The 20,202-nt window shown below is 45.6% G+C and overlaps 1 protein-coding gene across 1 annotated transcript; it reads left to right on the forward strand.

Annotated features, from left to right (window-relative positions):
• Positions 1-408: 408 nt before the first annotated feature.
• LOC126285256 (trypsin-7-like) lies at positions 409-15,610 on the forward strand. Its single transcript, XM_049984550.1, has 2 exons — positions 409-789; positions 15,212-15,610. Exons 1-2 carry the CDS (start codon positions 409-411, stop codon positions 15,608-15,610), a joined length of 780 nt encoding a protein of 259 aa, XP_049840507.1.
• The last annotated feature ends 4,592 nt before the right edge of the window (positions 15,611-20,202 follow it).

A 20,202-nucleotide genomic window follows, 5' to 3' on the forward strand; every position in this document is an offset into this window, starting at 1 on the left:
AGAGCGACCGGTGTGCTCTGTTATTGTGGTGACTATGTGGTCGTACGTCTTTTATGAAGCAACACCCTAAATTTTCGAGTAACTGTTCGACAGGTGAGTTCTACACTCGAAAACAAGTTGACCTTTTCAGAACAGATAAATGACCCTATGTCTGAACATTTTGTAACAACAAGACGATCTCTGTACTCGAAAACAACTTGACTTTTCAGAATAGATAACTGACTGAGAATTTTGTAACAAAGCTTTGTGATATCTCTGTACATTGTATGCCACTTGAGATATGACCTTGGCAAACGTCAAATATTGACAAAGGTCGCATTGTTCACGGAGCAGTCTGATAGTGCCCGACAAGTGTCTGGGCGGTACAAAAGCGGCCTTACAACCTGCGCCTCGCGCCGGACCTCCGCCATGAAGCTCGCAGCGCTCGTCATCGCCGCGGCCTGTCTGCTGGCGCCGCCGTCGTTGGCGGCTCCGTGGCTCAGGACTCGCGGCCTCGGGCGCGTCATCAACGGCACGGCGACCGACATCGCCGACTTCCCCTGGATGGCCTCCATGCAGATCCTGGACAACAGCGGCTGTGGCGCGTCGGTCATAAGCAGCACGTGGGCGCTGACGGCGGCTCACTGCGTCCTCGCGAGTCAGGAGATGCCCGGCGCATACACGACCTTGCGGGTCGGCTCGTCCAGCCGCGCCAGCGGCGGTGTCCGCCTCGACGTCGCGCAGATGATCAAACACGCCGACTTCCACATGTCCACCGACGACGCCGACAACGATATCGGCGTCATCCAGGTGAGCCGACATCCAAGAGCACGTTTAGGGTACGTTTATCAGGGTGAACTGGAGAGGTGTTTGTGGCACAACTCGACAACAAGGAGGGACCGGTTGGTAAGACATGTTTTGAGGCATCAAGGGATCACAAATTTAGCATTGGAGGGCAGCGTGGAGGGCAAAAATTGTAGAGGGAGACCAAGAGATGAATACACTAAGCAGATTCAGAAGGATGTAGGTTGCAGTAAGTACTGAGAGATGAAGAAGCTTGCACAGGATAGAGTAGTATGGAGAGCTGCATCAAATCAGTCTCAGGACTGAAGACCACAACAACAACAACAGAGCCCACACAGAGGCATATCGACAATCTTTCTTTCCACGAACAGTACGAGACTGGAATAGAAGGGAGAACCGATAGAGGTACTCAAAGTACTCTCCGCCACACACCGTCAGCTGGCTTGCGGAGTATGGATGTAGATGTAGATGTACAGCGACGGTTAATGCTGGCTGTGGATGACGTTGGAGTAGTCGTCCGATGATGTCCCTTATCGTCCTATGGTGTCCGATATGTGTTCGACTGGAGACTGATGTGATCGAGTAGTTCAAGGCACCGTGTCTACACTCTGCAGAGCATGGTTGGTTACGACAGCGGTATTTCCCATCGGGAAATACACGCTAGAATGCTGTTCATGAATGTTAGCGCAACAGGTCGAATCACCTGACCGACATACAAAACTGCATTCAGGGACGCAACATAACTGCCAGAGTCCTCCCGCTGTCATACGAAATCACACCCCAGACCATATCTCCAGATCTAGGTCCAATGTGTCCACTACGGAGACAAATTGGTAGCATGCCATAAACTGGCCTGCTCTTAACCAACACACGGACGTCACTGGCGCCGGGGCAGACCAGTTTCATCAGAAAACACAACAGATCTTATAAAGAAACTGGTTCTCTACTTTTTATAAAGAAAACCTTTTAAATAATAAAACATGAACTATACAAGGAATCTGATTATCCCTGATAGTCACGGGCAAAAAAATTTTTAGCGTAGTCTTTGTCAGAACGTGCAGAATCTTATGTGAAACCAATAAGACGTCAATTTTAATCTAAATATGGTATGCCAATGTTTACGGAATAAAAAATAAATTAGGTAATTCAGTATAATTATTATATAGATGCGATAATCACTTTAACGGGGCCAAATGAACAATTAAAGTCAATATAATTCCAGGAAACCTGGAAAACCAAAAACAAATTATTGTAAGGGCCTATATAGACATCGCGCATCTGCTAGATGTCAACGAAATACGTAATTTTGTTTTGAAGCTGACAGCCAATGAGTAAATAGGTGCAGTTTTCAAGCAGTAATGGCGGACAGCATCAGCTGGTAATATACCTAATTTTATGGTAGCTAATTTTACTACACAAAAAAATAAAATATGTTCTCCCTCCAAAAGAAGTTACAAACAAACATTAAAATAAGATTATAATGAGCAGCAAAATGTCTGGGATGAATTTTGAAAGAAAATTATTAATTGAACTTTAATTTGGCGGGTTTTCAACACTGTCAACAAGACGAAATAATGGAAAGAATATTTATTGGGACTAAACAAAATTGAGATATTGTGACAGTATATTTAAAATAGTTAGTTTGACTGCAATTGTCCTTAATTTTGAAATGAGAGAGAGCGTAATAGTTTTCTTTTAATGTCTTAACTGTTGCTGCAGGCAGTGCGATGACGTCAGCGGTGGTCCGCGCGGACGATGTGTGAAGTTAATCCTGGTTCGTGGCGTGAAGATAATGATGGACCCTCCTGTTTCATTAATATTGCAGTTACGGCGGTGGTCCACGTCTCCGTTGAAGTCGAATCAGCTGGCAGCACTGGCGCCATAATAATAGTTCCAGTGTGTGCGTTGTCGTTACGTGCGCGACGTTTTATTATTAAAAGTTTATTAATCACGCGGTGCGGGTAGGTCGGAATTATGCAATGTCTTTAGTATTTAAGATATATATCCGGTTAATGCCAATACTTCGCATAGTTCTTTCACCGTGTTGTTACAGGAAAACAGTCACATGTGTTTATCACTATAACAGTCCGTTAAACATCAGTTCAAAAAAAATGGTTCAAATGGCTCTGAGCACTATGGGACTTAACATCTATGGTCATCAGTCCCCTAGAACTTAGAACTACTTAAACCTAACTAACCTAAGGACAACACACAACACTCAGCCATCACGAGGCAGAGAAAATCCCTGACCCCGCCGCGAATTGAACCCGGGAACCTGGGCGCGGGAAGCGAGAACGCTACCGCACGACCACGAGAAAACATCAGTTCAATTTACGTCGTCCTCTTTAAGACAGTTTGGACGATATAATAAATATTTCTTGATCAATTCACAGCACTGTTCCATTACTCAACATATTTGGTTTGTTCCACATTCACGCAATTCTGACAGTTAGTGTCTCCACACGACAATGGTGTCTGATCATGGCTAATTGTCACAGGTTCACACAGTTAGTAAAATCGTCACCGCAAACACTCGATATACTTTTCAGGTTTTACTGTTGACTTAACACTGCACGATCTCCTATTAACCCAGCGAACGCACTGTAATTAACTGTTCCTCCGCGTATCACCGTCTTTCACGCCGAACTTTTTCACGTTTTTCCACCCGTGAACCGGACACGTACCACAACAACTCGCACCCTCTCTACCGATAGTCGTTCGCTCTCTGTCTGACACAGTACTTCTCCTAGCCTAACCAAAGATACATACAGAACCAGAACATTCATGTTCGTACAATATGAAATATAAAACAGTAGGAAAATGAATGAAGAAATAATGTGACGTATTAACAAATAAGGAAGAGTTTAAATAAATGATACATACCTACTACGACAAGGTAGTGCACAAAAGAAAAGAAATATTATCGACTTTCGGGGAAAGCAATGTCTTTACAACCTCCACCTTGCCCTCTCATGAACTCTCGCTTGACACCTCTGAAATAGCAAATAGAGGTGGTTTGGAGTCAGTGGAATGCACACTATGGGGTGTCTGGCTCGCGCCTGTCCTTGAAGAAAGCGGTATGTAATAATTCGTTGTGTCACTGTGATGCCAACTGGTGCTCAAACTGCTTCTGCAGATCCAGTTACGATGCGCCAAAGCCATAGGCCGAACGCGGTGGTCTTCCTTCTCGGTATTGCAACGTGGTTATCGGGAGCCCGGTCTTCTTGCGACTTCATATTCCAGTGACGGCCGATGCCAGCGATCATGTACAGTGGCTGCATTCCTGCCAACTCTTTCTGCACTATCGCAGAAGGAACAACCAGCTCCTCGCATTCCAATTACACGACCTCGTTCAATCTCACTGAGGTGTTGATAATAGCGTTTCCGTCACCATAAGTGTATTCTTGACTAACGTCAACTCACCATGTACACTCTCAAAGGTAGCTAACGCTCATGATCGTTACAGTGTGTATTTAAAGCAAACCTGATTTGCATCCTCACAAGGCGCTCCTAATGCCATTCTCACACGACTGACGCGAAATTTGAACAGACATCATATTTCAGATGTAGAAACACGCCTACCAACTTTCGCTTATGTCACACAACTTCTTCTTGGCTTTGCGATTTTTTTCCTTCAGTGTCTTTTAGTATAATTGTTTGTGGCAGCTGGACGAATGAAGGGGGGTTCACTAATTAGATATGCAGGTGGCTACCGAACTGAATCGTGTGTCTAAGTCAACCTTTGCACTGCTTCCTATTCTTAGAGGGCTATATTTAGTAATCTGAAATGATAAAACTCAGTTTAAACACTGCAACCAACTGACTCATTCCAAAGTCTCGAAAGTGTGGTCAGTCAACGTGCGATTCTCCTACCGTTGGCGCGAAACTGTAGCGTCCAGAACGTTCTAGTACATCAGCAATACCGCAGCCATCGGAAACGAGCTGTCTGATTTCGACTTTAGACAGGAGATTGCAGAACCGTATGTCTTGGGTATAAGGTGTTTAAAACGCTGTTCTTCCGTTTAGCTTGTGTGTGTGCAAACCGTAATATGCAGAATCCGGCAGTCCGAAATCTGTTACGTATTAATCAAGAGGCTGGTCCCGGCGGAGGTTCGAGTCCTCCCTCGGGCATGGGTGTGTGTGTTAGTCCTTAGGATAATTTAGGTTAAGTAGTGTGTAAGCTTAGGGACTGATGACCTTAGCTGTTAAGTCCCATAAGATTTCACCCACATTTGAACATTAATCAAGCACAATTGAGTCTCACAATTGAGTCTCCTGTCGCACGACCCTCGACAGATAAACCCAACTCCCTGCATACGGCGTGTGCAACAACGTCAGTAGGAATTAATAAAACGCTAAGGTCGCCATTGAGATTCGAAGCCAGGATGAGCAAAGCTGTGTTAGGACAACTGACACACCCTCGCTGACAATACATTTTGATTAACATTTCAGAAGCATGATTTATATTTGACACTAATTCCTTGCACTAAAAGGTTAGGTCGTTGATAGCGAAAACCAGTGCCAGTTCTGACAACCCTACCACAACAAAGGTGAAAAATTAATTATGATTGGAGTGTTGCTCACGCTGCTAAATATTGCATTTTCGGGATACAGCAAAGTTATATTATGTGTCAGGTGTCTTTAGAGCACAGTTACTAAAGTCATTTCTTGAAATAATGGATAAACTAGGCAGTCATCTTTTCGTGTTTCCCACGCTGGTCTCGTTGTGAACTCATGGCTCAATCGTCGAAAATCTAGGTAGTGATGATTGCTTCAAATGGTTCAAATAGCTCTGAGCACTATAGGCCTTAACATCTGAGGTCATCAGTCCCCTAGAGCTTAGAACTACTTAAACCTAACTAGCCTAAGGACATCACACACATCCATGCCCGAGGCAGGATTCGAACCTGCGACAGTAGTGGTCGCGCGGTTCCGTACTGAAGCGCCTAGAACCGCTGGGCCATCAGGGCCGGCTATAATGATGATTCCAAGCTCGGATGCAAAGAGGCCTAGGTGTTATTCTGCGATATTCAAAAGTTTTATAGATGTGTTTCATAAACCATTGTTGAAAATTAAACTTTTGCAAGTTAGGACAATGATGATGTAAAAGAAAGTAATCAGCACTCCGAATTTAAATTACACTTCTTTTTTATTACTTTTGTTGTAATATCACGTAACTCGTTCCAAAGCATCCCTTCACAAGAATGAGATTTTCACTCTGCAGCGGAGTGTGCGCTGATATGAAACTTCCTGGCAGATTAAAACTGTGTGCCCGACCGAGACTCGAACTCGGGACCTTTGCCTTTCGCGGGCAAGTGCTCTACTATCTTTTTTTTTTTACCCTACCACTTTTTTCTTTTTTTGCTACCCCTTTTTTAGTAATTTCCCTTAAAAAGCCCCTTAGGAAAATGGAACTAAGAAAAAACCCTAAGTGCCACCGCCACTTTTCATCCTATAACAAAAAATCTGATCCACTTCAGGCGCTGGCTCCTGAGTAAACCCTTCCCAGAGAGCTGCCTATATATCAGGGGAAATATGGGAAATCAAGGTTAGGGCTATCCTATACCACTTTTTTATATTTTTTTTTACATGATTACATTTAGGGAACGTGTACAAATGAGAATTCTAGTAACTAAGTGTTAGAAGTAAGTGTTACAACAACAAAGGTGGCATAAAAGAGTAATCCAGAAATAAAAACTTAAATCACTGATGTAATTCCAACTAAAAGGTTCTTCAATATTGTAACTGGTTCTACTTGGAGCCTCGTCTTCGTTATCTGATATCTCCAATTGCGCCTTTGAAGGGCATCTGCAACGGAGGCATTCAGCGTCGCTAGTGCCTCAAGGAAAACAGCATCCTTGCAGCAGCTTGTTTCTTCCTTCGCTCATGACTGACAAGGCAGAACGTTCAGCCGTTTGTGTGATGCGGCACAGAACATTAACCGCAGCTCGGCACTCCCTAGCTGAGTGGGGGGTTAACGAAAACGCTGCGTAAATAATTTGCGAAGAGCGTACGGTATTTCGGTGTGCGTTCGAGGGCATTGTGAGCATTTTGCAGGAACCACCAGTAATCAAGCTGCTCTTTCTCTCCGTCGCTAAAGATATAGGCGACGGTAAGTCCTTTGAACCATGTAAGCGCATGATATTTTGCAGCCGGAAAGTAAGTTCCATCGGGACAGAGTAGGGTCTGAGGGTCAATCATATCAGGTGTGATCCGGAGGTAACAAGCCAATACCTTCTGTGTTAGTCGCCAAACTCCGGACGATGATGCGCAAGCAAAACGATGTTCATCAGTATCCAAAAGATAACAATCTGGGCAATAAGGGGAGTCTGTCAGTCCAATAGTGTGAAGTCGCTGTAGTGTGGCATATTTTTTGTCGGCGATCTGATACCACTTCGAACGCACCGTGGAGGACAGAAAGTTGTGGTGTATCGTTTTCCACACTCTTGGCCAGTGAACCGTAGGGTACTTGTTTTCCACCACGTTATGGGGAACAGCACGCAGAAGGTTGGTATAAAAATCTTTCGCCTTTGGTGGACGCGTGGCGGAGAGGTTCGAGCTGACATAGCTGTAATCAAGAATGAAGGTCGACACATGAGAGAGCTGTGGTGCGACGTGCGCAACCGACACCGGCGGGACGTTAGAGACTGGCATCAGAACCTGTAGTAAACGACCCGTGAGAGAGGTATATTGACTTTTCCATCGTTTCCTCATGTTGCTCATGTAAAGGCTAGCTGCTCTCGCCCTGACGTTGACCAATCCCAGCCCTCCTTTGTGCACTGGGAGGGTAAGAGTGTCGTATCGTACTTTAAAGATATGACCTGCGGAAACGTAGTAACTGAAGGCCGCCTGAAACCGGCGACCTATCTGCATCGGTAGTGGGAGGACTTGTGCCACGTGGTTGAGTTTTGATGCCACGTAGAGATTCAGGTATTCAACATGTTGTAGCTGATTCAAGTCCCGGAGCAGGTTCTGTCGCACCATTGCGCGTATGATCTGTAGTAACCGTCGGTAGTTTGCTGCAGCTGTTTTACGTACATCTTTCTTGAATGTGATTCCCAAATATCGCAGATCAGAAACTGGTGGGAGGGGAGCGAGGGCTTCCGGTCCGAGACCACGCCCAATATCCAACGCCGCCGACTTGTTGATGTTCAGAAGACTGCCTGCGGCCTGTCCGTATCGCTCAATCCAGGTTAGTACGCTTTGAACTTCGTCATTGGAACGAACCAGGAGTAGCAGGTCGTCAGCGTATGTCCTATAGCGAAAGGTGACGTCCCGCAGCGTGATGCCAGATAGGCGGTGGTTAAGGCCCCCTATGAGTGGCTCGAGTGCGATTGCATAAAGGTAGGTAGAAAGGGGACAACCCTGTCGTAGAGACCTCTTAATGGGTACTGGTCCTACCGTCCTTCCATTGACCTGGACGTATGAGCTGGATGCGGTCCAAAGACGCCGTAGGGTGTCGATGAGGCCCGGGAGAAATCCCATACAGTCCATCACTCGTAGGAGGAAGTTGTGGTGCACTCTATCAAAGGCGCGGTTGAAATCTACGGAGACGATCGCCGCTCTCAGACGGCACGCAGAAGCGATTGCTATTAAGTCCCTGCAGTCACCGGTGGCCATGTGTATGTTGGCTTCTCCCCCCTGCGACGTCTGTTCTGGAGCGAGGATCATCGGCTCGCCATAATCTTGGTGAAAATCTTGTAATCGGCGTTCAGCATTGTAAGCGGCCGATAGTCGTTAATCGATAGCCCTCCACCTGGCTTGTGTACCGGTATGAGAAGACCTTCTACAAACTCTGGCGGCACAACACAGTCTGGAGACATAAGTTCGCGGAACATTATAACCCAGCGAGGCATCATGATGTCACGGAAAGTCCGGTAGAATTCGATAAGCAATCCATCAGGTCCAGGAGACTTATTGGCCGCACCTTTTTCCACGACGTCTTGACTTCTTCGAGTGAGATTTCCTCTGTTAATGCATTCACGGTAGCCTCGTCGATAGTACGTGTTACCTGCTGTAACACTTCAGTAGTGGCCTCTTCATCGACGATTCTTTCCTTGTAAAGATGGCGAAAATGATCCTCCACCGCCTTTACTATGGTTGCTTGGGTCGTACATAAGCGACCATCGTGTGTCCAGAGTTGTGTGATTAAGTGTTGGCGTTGTCGGCGCTTATCCGCCACAACGTGGTGCATAGTGGGTTCCCTGCAAACGTTCGGTCGTGCCGTCGCGAGCGGACGACTGCACCTTCTAGTCGGCGCTTCGTCAATGACAGTATGTGAGCCCTGATTCTGCTTTGATCATGTTGTCTCTCCGAGGAAGGGGGTAAAGCGTCGAGGTCCCTTGAGTGCCGCGTAGTAAAAATCGAGGGTCTGTCGATGCCACGCAGTCACGTCCTTGCCATATTGCATAAGTGTCCTACGGATTGCTGGTTTGGCACAGAGGAGCCACCACTCCAGGGTCGAGGTGTATCGAGGGTGGCGGCGTTCACAGTCAGCCCACGTTGCTGCAACTTGCCGACGGCAGTCCAGGTCCTGGAGATGAGTTATGTTGAGCTTCCAAAAGCCATTGCTGCGCCAGACTTGTTGGGGGCGTAGGTGTATAGTGCACATATCGGCACTGTGATCAGAATAGGCTTGAGGCCATAGTTCGGCGTCCACCACACCTTGTGAGAGATCTTGTGACACATATATACGATCGAGTCGGCTGGCCGAATGATTGGTAAGATGAGTGTGGCCAGAGCGGTTACGGGGGACCTTTTCCCACGTGTTGCACAAGTGAAGTTCTTGGATTATCGCACCCAGTTCCGGACAAGGCATGTAATGTGGGATTTGGTCCTTGGGGTGAAGTACGCAATTAAAATCGCCGCGAAGACGCTGTGGTCGTATCGTCCAAGGAAAAGGGGAGCGACATCAGTGGAGTAGAATCTGGCGCGGTCGTGACGTCTTGTGGTACCCGACGGCGCGTAAACATTAATGAATCGGGTGTTGAGTGCCGTAAAAGCTATCCCTCGCGCGGAGGGAAGAAACGTGTAACTTCAATACCTTCACGCACTAATATTGCCACTCCGGTATCTGCAGGGCTACCGGGCGTCACATGTGTGGTGTACCCGTAAAAGTGCGGGAGTGCAGTCGTTTTCACTTCTTGTAGGAAATCAAAGTCAACCCCCATGGCTCGTATGGTTTCTTTCAAAAGTTGGATCTTGACAGGAGAACTGATCACGTTGATATTCATTGTCGCCAGGCAGTAAGCCTGGCAACGAGTTGTTTGGGCGAGGTTATCCATGGTGAAGGTGGAGAGAAGCGAACATCGGAAGTGATGTCACCCCCCGCCGAACGCGGTCCTCCTTGTGCTGCTTATGCTGCATGATCCGGCGGCGCCTGAGCCGGCCGCGGGTCGGGATCTTGTGTATCGGCGTCCTCGGCCCACGAAGCGGGCGCGGATGTCTGTTCATGGTCCATAGCCTCGGAATGTTTGATAGTAAGGGACCGGGCGACTTCGCTGCCTGCACTGGTACCTTCCCGCTGCTCACTGTTTCTGTCAATGGGCTGATGGTCGAAAGCTGCATATTTTTCTGTCTGTTCTGCTAGGTTGGAGTCAGTGGAAACAGATTCAGCTTCGCGGCTGGCTTATTGAGTGGTCAGTCGTTCTTCCCCGGCCGAATGCGAACCGCTGTGTTCCGACAGGGTCCGACGACGCCGCTTTCGGCGTTTCGGTGATCGCTGTTTCCGTACGTGGCCTTCATTGTCAGAAGACGGCACTGACTCATGCTCCGCCGGAACAAACGCTTCGGTCGGTACAATAAGGGAATCAATTGCCATCTTACTGGCGTCAATGTCTGTCGCGTTCGGTAGCTCCAGAGTCGTAGTACTATTTTCCACCACTGGCCAGGTCGGCGGATCATCCAGGTCTTTGTCCGTGGAAAGTGATTCTTGTACCGCTGAAGCGGTCGGCCGTGTCTGTTGTGTGGAGAACGTCGTGAGCGCCGCCGCGTAAGTAACGGGTAGAATAGTCTTCGCCGCTGGTGGTGCAACGTCCTTCGGTGGGAGTTGTGTGATCCGACGCTGGAGGCACTCGGAACGAAGGTGACCTTCCTTACCGCATCCGGAGCACGTCTTCGGTTGGCCGTCATAAATAACTATGGTCCGGCATCCACCTATCTGTAGATAGGATGGCACGTGTCGTTGGAGATCTACGCGCACTTGGCGTACTCCATTGAGTACTGGATACGTCTTAAACTGGGTCCATTTTTCAGCCACATGTTCGTGTACCGTGCCGTAGGGGCGGAGCGCCGCTACAACTTCTGCCGCCGGGAGTTCAAATGGAAGTTCGAAGATGCGTATAGTCCGCAGTCCCATTGCGGCATGGCCGACCTCGACGTTGCCAACATTGCCATCTGCGTGGCAGAAGCGGAGTTCTTGTTTCATCTCTCGAAGCACCTCGTCGCAAGTAGTTTCGTTTACGAGCTTCACATAGGCCGTGCTACTGACGATCGAAAAGTGAATGCCGACAATGTCGGCAGCCGGGATCTTGGCTTCCTCTTTTAAAAAACGTTCGACTTCGAGCGCCTTTGGTCGGGTAAAGTCGTTCCGAAATGTGAATTTCAAGGTTGATCTTCTGTATTGGTTTGCCATGGTCTTGGAGCGCTACGGCGTCACGTTAGTGTCGGCCGAAGAAAGTAAACAAGGCGCGCGGGCCCTCTCTGCCAGCGGAGAGCACACACCGCACGTCCGCTTCGCTCGGCTGCGAGAGCCGCACTTGTCCATCTGAGCTACCGAAGCACGACTCACGCCCGGTCCTCACAGATGTACTTCTGCCAGTATCTCGTAAGGCAAAGGTCCCGAGTTCGAGTCTCGGTCGGGCACACAGTTTTAATCTGCCAGGAAGTTTCATCCCTTCACAATATAAAACATACATGAAAATATCTTCCTCACAGTTAAAGGTCACATTTCATAAGCTAACTACAATTTGCGTCTCTTTAACATGACGACCAAAGCTTGACTCCCTAATAACCGCTTACGCGACCAAAAATCAGAGTTACAACTACGTCAATGATCATAGTGACAAAAGAAAGAATACACATAAGAATAATATCATTGCAATATATACATATCGGTCTATCGAAGTACCTTTACATTAATAAAATCAAATCTGAATGTTTTCACAGAAATATGTTAACTATTTTACAGCAACACAGTAGAATATTGCTGGTATCGACAGGTTGAGGTGAGGTGCCGTAATGGTTACGTAATTCAAGTACCATTACAGAGTGCAGCAAGGTAACTGATGTACAACGTCTCACCAACGCTGTGCACCGTTATAGTCAAATCCACCCACGAGTTCAAGCGCTTTGAAGAAGGAATCCTGCTTGAACTGATAATTCAGTCAATACCCTAAGCTATCGACTGGCGTTGATATAGATCAATGGGGACACTTGAAAATGTGTTCCCCCCTCCCAACCGGGACTCGAATCCGGGATCCCCTGCTTACATGGCAGTTGCTCTATCTATCTGAGCCAGTGAGTGCACAGAGGATATTGCGTCTGCAGGGATTTATCCCTTGCACACTCCCTTGCACCCTCCCCGTGAGACCCACATTCCCAACTTAATGTCAGCACACTACATTTGTAGTGCCCCTGCCTACTACACTCATTACTCACTGCAGACAATCTTACCGAGTCCCGTAAGACTTCGGACAATGTGTGTGCATCCAGCACAGAAGAAGAAGGTCAATAGACGGCTAGCCTTAACTATATGAAGATGGTATCTGTTCTTTCGGGCATGTCCGAAAGATCAGTGCCATCTTCATATAGAAATCCTGTGTGTCCGCCGCTCACGAGGACCCATGACGAAGTGCCTTGTCGTTCTATGCCGTCCTCTTATTAGGCTGCACAACGTATGTTAGTGTCAGCCAATCAGGGGCTGGTACATCCTTCCAGGCTACTCTATCTTTTAATGACTTATGATAACTTCTGCTTTGAAAAGTAATTAATATTTCCAGATGACTTGGTGGAAGACCAACTAACTTTGGCTGTATCTCTTCAGTTTATGTTGGCCGCTGTGGCCGAGCGGTTCTAGGCGCTTCATTCCCAAACCGCGTGACCGCTACGGTCGCAGGTTAGAATCCTGCCTCGGGCATGGATGTGTGTGATGTCCTTAGGTTAGTTAGGTTTAAGTAGTTGTTAGTCTGGGGGACTGTTGACCTCAGATGTTAAGTCCCATTGTGCTTAGAGCAATTTTTTTCTTGAATTTAGGATGCACTTTTTTTCTTTTAAACACGACATGCTCAGTTTGAAATGCAGGAGTGTGATTAGGTGGATCCATTTTTGGTGTACTCCGGTATTTTTTTAGACGCATAGGGATAGCTGGACCGTTGGCTCCCACCCAAGGGTGATCAGTGGTTTTGCTTGGAGACGAGCCGTCGTCCTGCGTTCCACCTGCACGTTGGCAGAGAGCTTTTGCGACTCCCGACACCCTCAGCCAGAGGGTCTGGCATACGATCCACTCCTGCATCCGCCTTTACGTCATTTTTGAGTGTAGCTACAAAATCTGTCAACAAGCTTGTGGTCTCCTTAGACATGTGCTCCGTTCTATTACAGTGTTAATAATGTACCCTTACAAGATCCCTAAACGTTAAAATTGCGCGTAACGACAGTAACTGTATCTAGTAGACAAAAAGAGGAATGGGCACTTCCACACAAGGAAAGGTGGGTCAAACGCAAATTTTGCTGGACAGGAGAGATACGTTGCGCCAACCTGAAGTTTCTTTGCTGTTTTTAGGAGGCACTGTTGGCCTAGAGAGTAGTTTCTCTGGCTCTCCGTTTGCTGACAGTATCGGAGATTAGTATCTTCCTCCACTATCTTTGCGATAGGGTCCAATTCTAGCTCATTTAATTGCTCAGAAATGTATTCTCACTAAGTTTCGGCTAGTAATTACCGGTCAAACATCCAAAATAAGGAAAATCCTTCATCATAACTATTTTTAGTCAACACTTAATACTTTTCGTAAAACAAAAGAATCATACAGAGCAGTGGTATACGCAGTTCACGTTAACCTAAACATTGTGGGGGACCAAAAAACTGCAGAGAAATAGATCTGCAAAATTGCATATATTTATAACTACAACGTAGTTATTAAACTGAACGTCGTACTGAGTACAGTACTACCTGGCAGAAGCCTATACTGTTATGCAGGTAGCCGACGTACCTTTTACATTAAAGTAAACACATGGCGCAATAATAACATCCATGTCATAGTTAGTAAATTAAGTTTTGATAACGAGCAGCCGACACCGATACAGCATCGCCTCGTTGTATACCAGAATATGAAGACGAACGTACATTTATGTACAGTTAACACACAACTGCAGTATGTGAAAGTAGCAGTTTCATCTACAATCACTACTTCGTTTAGGAAATTATTAAATTACACAAAATAAATTATGGGAGCGACCAAACTGGTTCAAATATTGACGTTTTATCAGAGGCATCAGACTGATAGACTCTCAGTTTATTTAAGTGCAGATAAGAGCTGGCCGGTGTAGCCGAGCGGTTCTAGGCGCTTCAGTCCGGAACCGCGCGACCGCTACGGTCACAGGTTCGAATCCTGCCTCGGGCATGGATGTGTGTGATGTCCCTAGGTTAGTTGCGTTTAAGTATTTCTAAGTTCTAGGGGACTGATGACCTCAGATGTTAAGTCCCGTAGCGGTCAGAGCCATTTGAACCATTTGAACTAACAACAACCCTCCACATAAATTCTGCTGTCGTTATGTGTGTCCTTTGCCTGAGGTTGTGACGTAATGGGTAGTGATGTAATGGGTAGTGACGGACATGAGAATTGCGACGTATCTAATGATTCAAAATAAGTATCGTGTTGATCCAAGCTATGTCGATAGCTAGTAATGCAGACAGTACAGAGCATCAAAGAGGCACTGGTAAATCCTCAAAAATTTGCCAATTCTGGTGGCATGAAAACGGTGTTTGCGATGTTTTGATTCAAGCGGCTTAAAAAGAGTTAGAAGGGCTAAAAATGTATCACAAAATTATTAGAAAATACTGGAATCAAGGTTAAACAGAATATATCATGATGTACGTTTAACTCCGACTGATTAGAGAATTGCAAAACTGTAATTAAATTTCGTGTAGGCAAAGTCTTATGAAAGTTACTGATTTGCCTTTAACAATGCTTCTGCTGATGAGTCCTGCTGAGAGTTCTCAGCGGGACTCATCAGCAGAAGCAGCATTTCCTGAAGATGGCGACCAGTTGGATCGCCGAAATTTCGAGTCATGTTGATTTTAGGATCCGGCAGAAAATCCGAAGAGACTTTCAAGGAATGTACCAGTTTATTCCCAGCGTTCCCAGTATTTCATTAATACGTTTTCGTACCTGCAGTAGACATGATTTTGGGTCTTCTTTTTTTCTGTACTCAGGCTTCTGAGCCGTTCCCACTAGGCTCGAGCGTTCAAGTGGTCAACCTCCCTGGCGATGGATACGACGCTCCAGCAGGCTTGCCAGTCACCATCTCGGGCTGGGGCGCCACCGCGACCGAATTCAACCCCGTCTACCTGCAGCGGGCGGACATGCACGTCTTGGACCGCGACACCTGCCGGGACATGATGGCCGACGTTGCGACAGTAACGCTGGGCATGGTGTGTGCGGGGGACCCCACCATGGCCATCTGCTATGGGGATTCTGGGAGCCCCCTGGTCTATGGGGACATGCAGATTGGCATTGCATCCTGGACCCGACCTGGCTGTATCAGCACTACCTCTGTCTATACCAGTGTGGGCAACTTCCGAGCCTGGATCAGGGACAACACAGGAGTTTAACTCTTGGATACATAACAGGGATCTTCCGGACCTGGCAACCTTTAATTCTGTCAACAAACTGTATTAAAAGTTGCTTATTTTTGTTAAAGCTCTGTGTAATTCTCAGAAATACAACTGACTTTGTTTAAGAAAAACATTGTTTGGTGGAGATCAAATTAATTATTTTTCTTTGTTAATTTTGCATGGCAAGGGTCTTCCAGACACCTTACCGGAATCCAATTCTCGAATAGTTCATTCATCTGACTCTGATGAAACACAATGTAGGCAAGATAACTGACAACAATTAACAGTACGAGACACCTACACTCACTGTCGAAAAGAAGTACTGCAAAGATTACAATAGAGTATTCTTTTGAAGATAAGTGTATTTCTTTATGGCGAAACTGATTCACGTGAGCATATGTTTACTTGTAGGACACAACAACTGTACAACACAATCATATCCTTTACTTACAGCATGGATTCCATAGTATCTGTTAGATGCAAAAGAACAACCGAAGTCAAGAAAAGTGATCAGGATTTAGAACCAACAGTTCCTGAATGGCTTTAAATTGAAGGTCTTTTTGACAGTGATTCAGACACTAAAGGTCACCAGGGTAATGAATCCGCATCTTATAGCATTCCAAGTGAAGAACGACTACAGAAATGCTGATTTCTTTATTGTTCGTGGTGGAACTCAGCCAGTCCCGGAACTGGGAGGGGGGGAGGGGGGGGGGGGGAGGGAAGCAGACAAACCGGGGTACCTGCCGCAGGCAGCTATTTCAGGGGCTGCCAAATTCATATTCTTGAAGAAAAAAAAAACATTATTTCACAAAGCGCCTAGCGTCCAGCACACGTTGGACTACCGATTATTCATAAGATCTTGAAACGCATCCTTGTTGATTTCTGAACACTTTTCAACACATACAAAACTGTTCAGGAAAAATAGCAATACAGCAAAATATATCCCTTAACAATGAAATAAATAGGGAGTGCAGGGCAGTAAATGCGAAATGTTTGTAGGAAAGATGTGAAGAAATCGATAGAAAAATGATCGTCAGAAGGACTGACTCAGCGTATGTAAAATTCAAAATAAACACCGGTGAAATTTAAAAAAAAGGAGGGGGGTGGTTTCATTAAGAATCCAATGGTCAATAGGAATTCCACTGTTAAACGAAGCAGAGAGGGCGGATGGACAAAAAGATTACGTTGAAGGCCTCTATGAAGGGGTGGTTTTGTCCGATGACGTGAAAGAAGAAGGAACTGGAATCGATGTGGAAGATATAGGGGATCCAGTATTAGCATTTAGAAGCTCTGTGGGAGACTTGAGGTCAAATAAGGCAAAAAGGATAGACAACATTCCATCAGAATTTCTGTGCTCATGAAAGGATCTGGCAACAAAATGACTATTCAAGTTGGTGTGTAGAACAGGATATGAGGCTGGCGTTGTAAGATAGACTTTCAGAAACATATCGTTCACACAATTCCAAAAAACAACAAAGACAGATTAGTGAGGGAACTGTCGCACAACAAGCTTAACAGCTCATGCATCCGTCGCAACGAAAAACGCCTTTGTTTTACTGATCGCCACTCCAATTGAAACGTCCCCTTAGCACAATTATACAGGACTGTACTTAAGCTGACACACAATATTTTTGGTGCAACGCAATCTGACTTCCAAAAATCCCTACGAAAGAATGGCCCTGACTAACATTAACCTATACGTTTCACAAATCACTTACCTCACAAAAATCTTCGTTACTCAAGCTACTGCAATACAGCGAGCGCCACTGCTGCCAGCTAAATAAAAGATTCAAACTACGGAAGTCACTAACTACTGATAGGCAGAGTTAGCAAATGAAAGATTTTAATACAGACCTTAATAGTCATAATATATGTAGCAGTTCTTGACATCCAGTCTAACAAATTCCAAAACTCCGCCGTCTCTCTCCCCACGTCCACCACTGCTGGGGGCTCACCTCCAACTGCGCAACGCTATGCGCTGTTAACTTCCAGCTGCCCAACGCTACAATGGCGAGTATTACAACAATGCCACCCAGCCACAGACTGCACACAGCACAGCCAGTGACCTTCATACAGAGCGCTACGTGGCATTACCAGTAAGAAAACCTAAACAGCCTACTTATACAATTCACGTATCATGTCTGTGGCACTATCCCTCCTACTTCTCGATAATGAAAAGCGATGTGCCCTTCTTTGTACTTTTTCGATGTTATCCGTCAATTCCACATGTTTCGTATCCCACACCGCACAGCAGTAGCCCAGAATATGGCGGACAAGCGTGGTGTAAGCGGTATCTTCAGTGGTCCTGTTGCAACTTCCAATGAATCACAGTCTTTGGTTGGTTCTACCCTCAAAACTATCTATGTGATCGTTCCAATTGAGGGTGTTTGTAATTGTAATTCCTAAGTATTTAGTTGAATTTAGAGCCTTCAGATTTGTGTGGCTTACTGCCGAAATCAAGCGGGTTTCTTTTAGTACTGAAGTGAATATCTTCACACTTCTCTTTATTCAGGGTAATTGCCACTTTTTGCACCATATAGATACCTTATCTAAATCATTTTGCAAATCGTTTTGATCATCTGATGACTTTACAAGACGGCAAATGACAGCATCATCTGCAAACAATCTAAAACGGGTACTCAGATTTTCTTCTATGTCGTTAATATAGATCAGGAACAATAGAGGGCCCATAACACTTACTTGGGAAACGCCGGATATTATTCCTGTTTTACTCGATGACTTTCCGTCTATTACTACGAACTGTGACCTTTTTGAAAGGAAATCACGAATCCAGTCACACAACTGAGGCAATATTCTATAGGCACGCAGTTTGGTTAGAAGATGCTTGTGAGGAACGGTGCCGAATGCCTTCTGGGAATCTAAAATATGAAATATGGAAATCTAAAATATGGAATCATGTCTATGGCACTATCTTCCCAACTTCATGAGTATAAAGAGCCAGTTGTGTTTCGCAAGAAAGATATTTTCTGAATCCGTGCTGACTACATGTCAATAAATCGTTTTGTTCGAGGTACTTCATAATGTTCGAATACAGTATACTTTCCAAAACCCTTCTGCAAATCGACGTTAGTGATATGGGCCTGTAATTCAACGGATTATTTCTACTTCCCTTTTTGGGTATTGGTGTGACTTGAGCAATTGTCCAGTCTTTGGATACGGATCTTTCTGTGAGCGAGTGGTCGCACATAATTGCTAAATATGGAGCTATTGTATCAGCATACTCTGAGAGGAACCTCACTGGTATACAATCTGGACCGGAAACCTTGCTTTTATCAACTGATTTAAACTATTTTGCGACACCGAGGATATCTATTTCTATCTTTCTCATCTTGGCAGTTGTTCTTGATTGGAATGCGGGAATATTTACTTCGTGTTCTTTCGTGAAGGAGTTTTGGAAAATCGCGTTTAATAACTCTTCTTTAGTGGCACTGTCATCAATGACTTCACCGTTGTTATCGCGCAGTGAATGAAGTGATTGCGTCTTGCCATTGGTGTGCTTTATGTGTGACGATAATCTCTTTAGGTTTTCTGGCAGATTTCGAGACAGAGTTTCGATGTGGAAATTATTGAAAGCATCTCGCATTGAAGTACGCACTATATTTCGAACTTCTGCAAAACATTTCCAATCTTGGGGATTTTGGGTTCTTTTAAATGCGGCATCCTTTTTCCGTTGCTTCTGCAACAGCGACCTGACCCGTTTTGTGTACCATGGGGTATCAGTAACATCACTTATTAATTTATGTGGTATATACCTCTTAATTGCTGTCGATACTATCTCTCTGAAACCTTTCCACAACTTTTCTATGCTTACATGATCAGGTCGGAAGGAGTGCAAACTGTCTCTTAAAAAGGCGTTAACGGCAGTTTTATCAGCTTTTTAAATAGGTATACTTGGCGTTTCTTTTTGATGCTTGTAGGTGTTGCGGTATTCATACTATCAGCTACTGCCTTGTGGTTGCTAATCCCTGTATTCGTCACGACACTCACTATTTTTCCAGGATTATTTGTTTCTAAGAGGTCAAGTATGCTTTCGCAACCATTTACGCTTCGAGTGGGCTCATGAACTAATTGTTCAAAATAATTTCCTGAGAAAGCATTAGAGGGTCGCAGGGATCCACAAAAAGGGCTTTCGTCTAAAAGGGGCCGGTAAAACACAGTAAGTTAGTTGTAGAAACGATCGGTATTGTGGTTCAGAGGCTGCAGATACCCTGACTTGATCCATCAGGTGCTGGGTTTCCGGGTTCCGCTTAAGGTCAGGATTCCACTATACACAGGCAGCGGCTACAAAGGCAGGGGGGTGGGGGGGCTATGTGGAAGGAACTGGGCGGTTTTTTAGGTTAGAGGGTCGCAGGGATCCACAAAAAGGGCGTTCGTCTAAAAGGGGGCAGGTAAAACACAGTAAGTTAGTTGTAGAAACGATCGGTATTGTGGTTCTGAATTGTCGTAGCTGTGTTGGGAAAGAACCAGCGCTGCGAGTCCTAATAGAAAGCACTGAAGCTCAAATCCTTACAGGTGCAGAAAGCTGGCTAAAGCCGGCCATAAGCTCAGCAGAATTTTTTTTCTAATGA

The sequence above is a fragment of the Schistocerca gregaria genome, chromosome 8 (genome assembly GCF_023897955.1).
Source record: "Schistocerca gregaria isolate iqSchGreg1 chromosome 8, iqSchGreg1.2, whole genome shotgun sequence".
Lineage (NCBI taxonomy): Eukaryota > Metazoa > Arthropoda > Insecta > Orthoptera > Acrididae > Schistocerca > Schistocerca gregaria.

Excerpts from the sequence above, each read along its gene's own strand:
- LOC126285256 (XM_049984550.1), top strand. The coding sequence starts at position 409 with ATGAAGCTCGCAGCGCTCGTCATCGCCGCGGCCTGTCTGCTGGCGCCG. Across the intron at positions 790-15,211 it reads ACGATATCGGCGTCATCCAG|GCTTCTGAGCCGTTCCCACT; the intron begins GTGAGCCGACAT and ends TTCTGTACTCAG.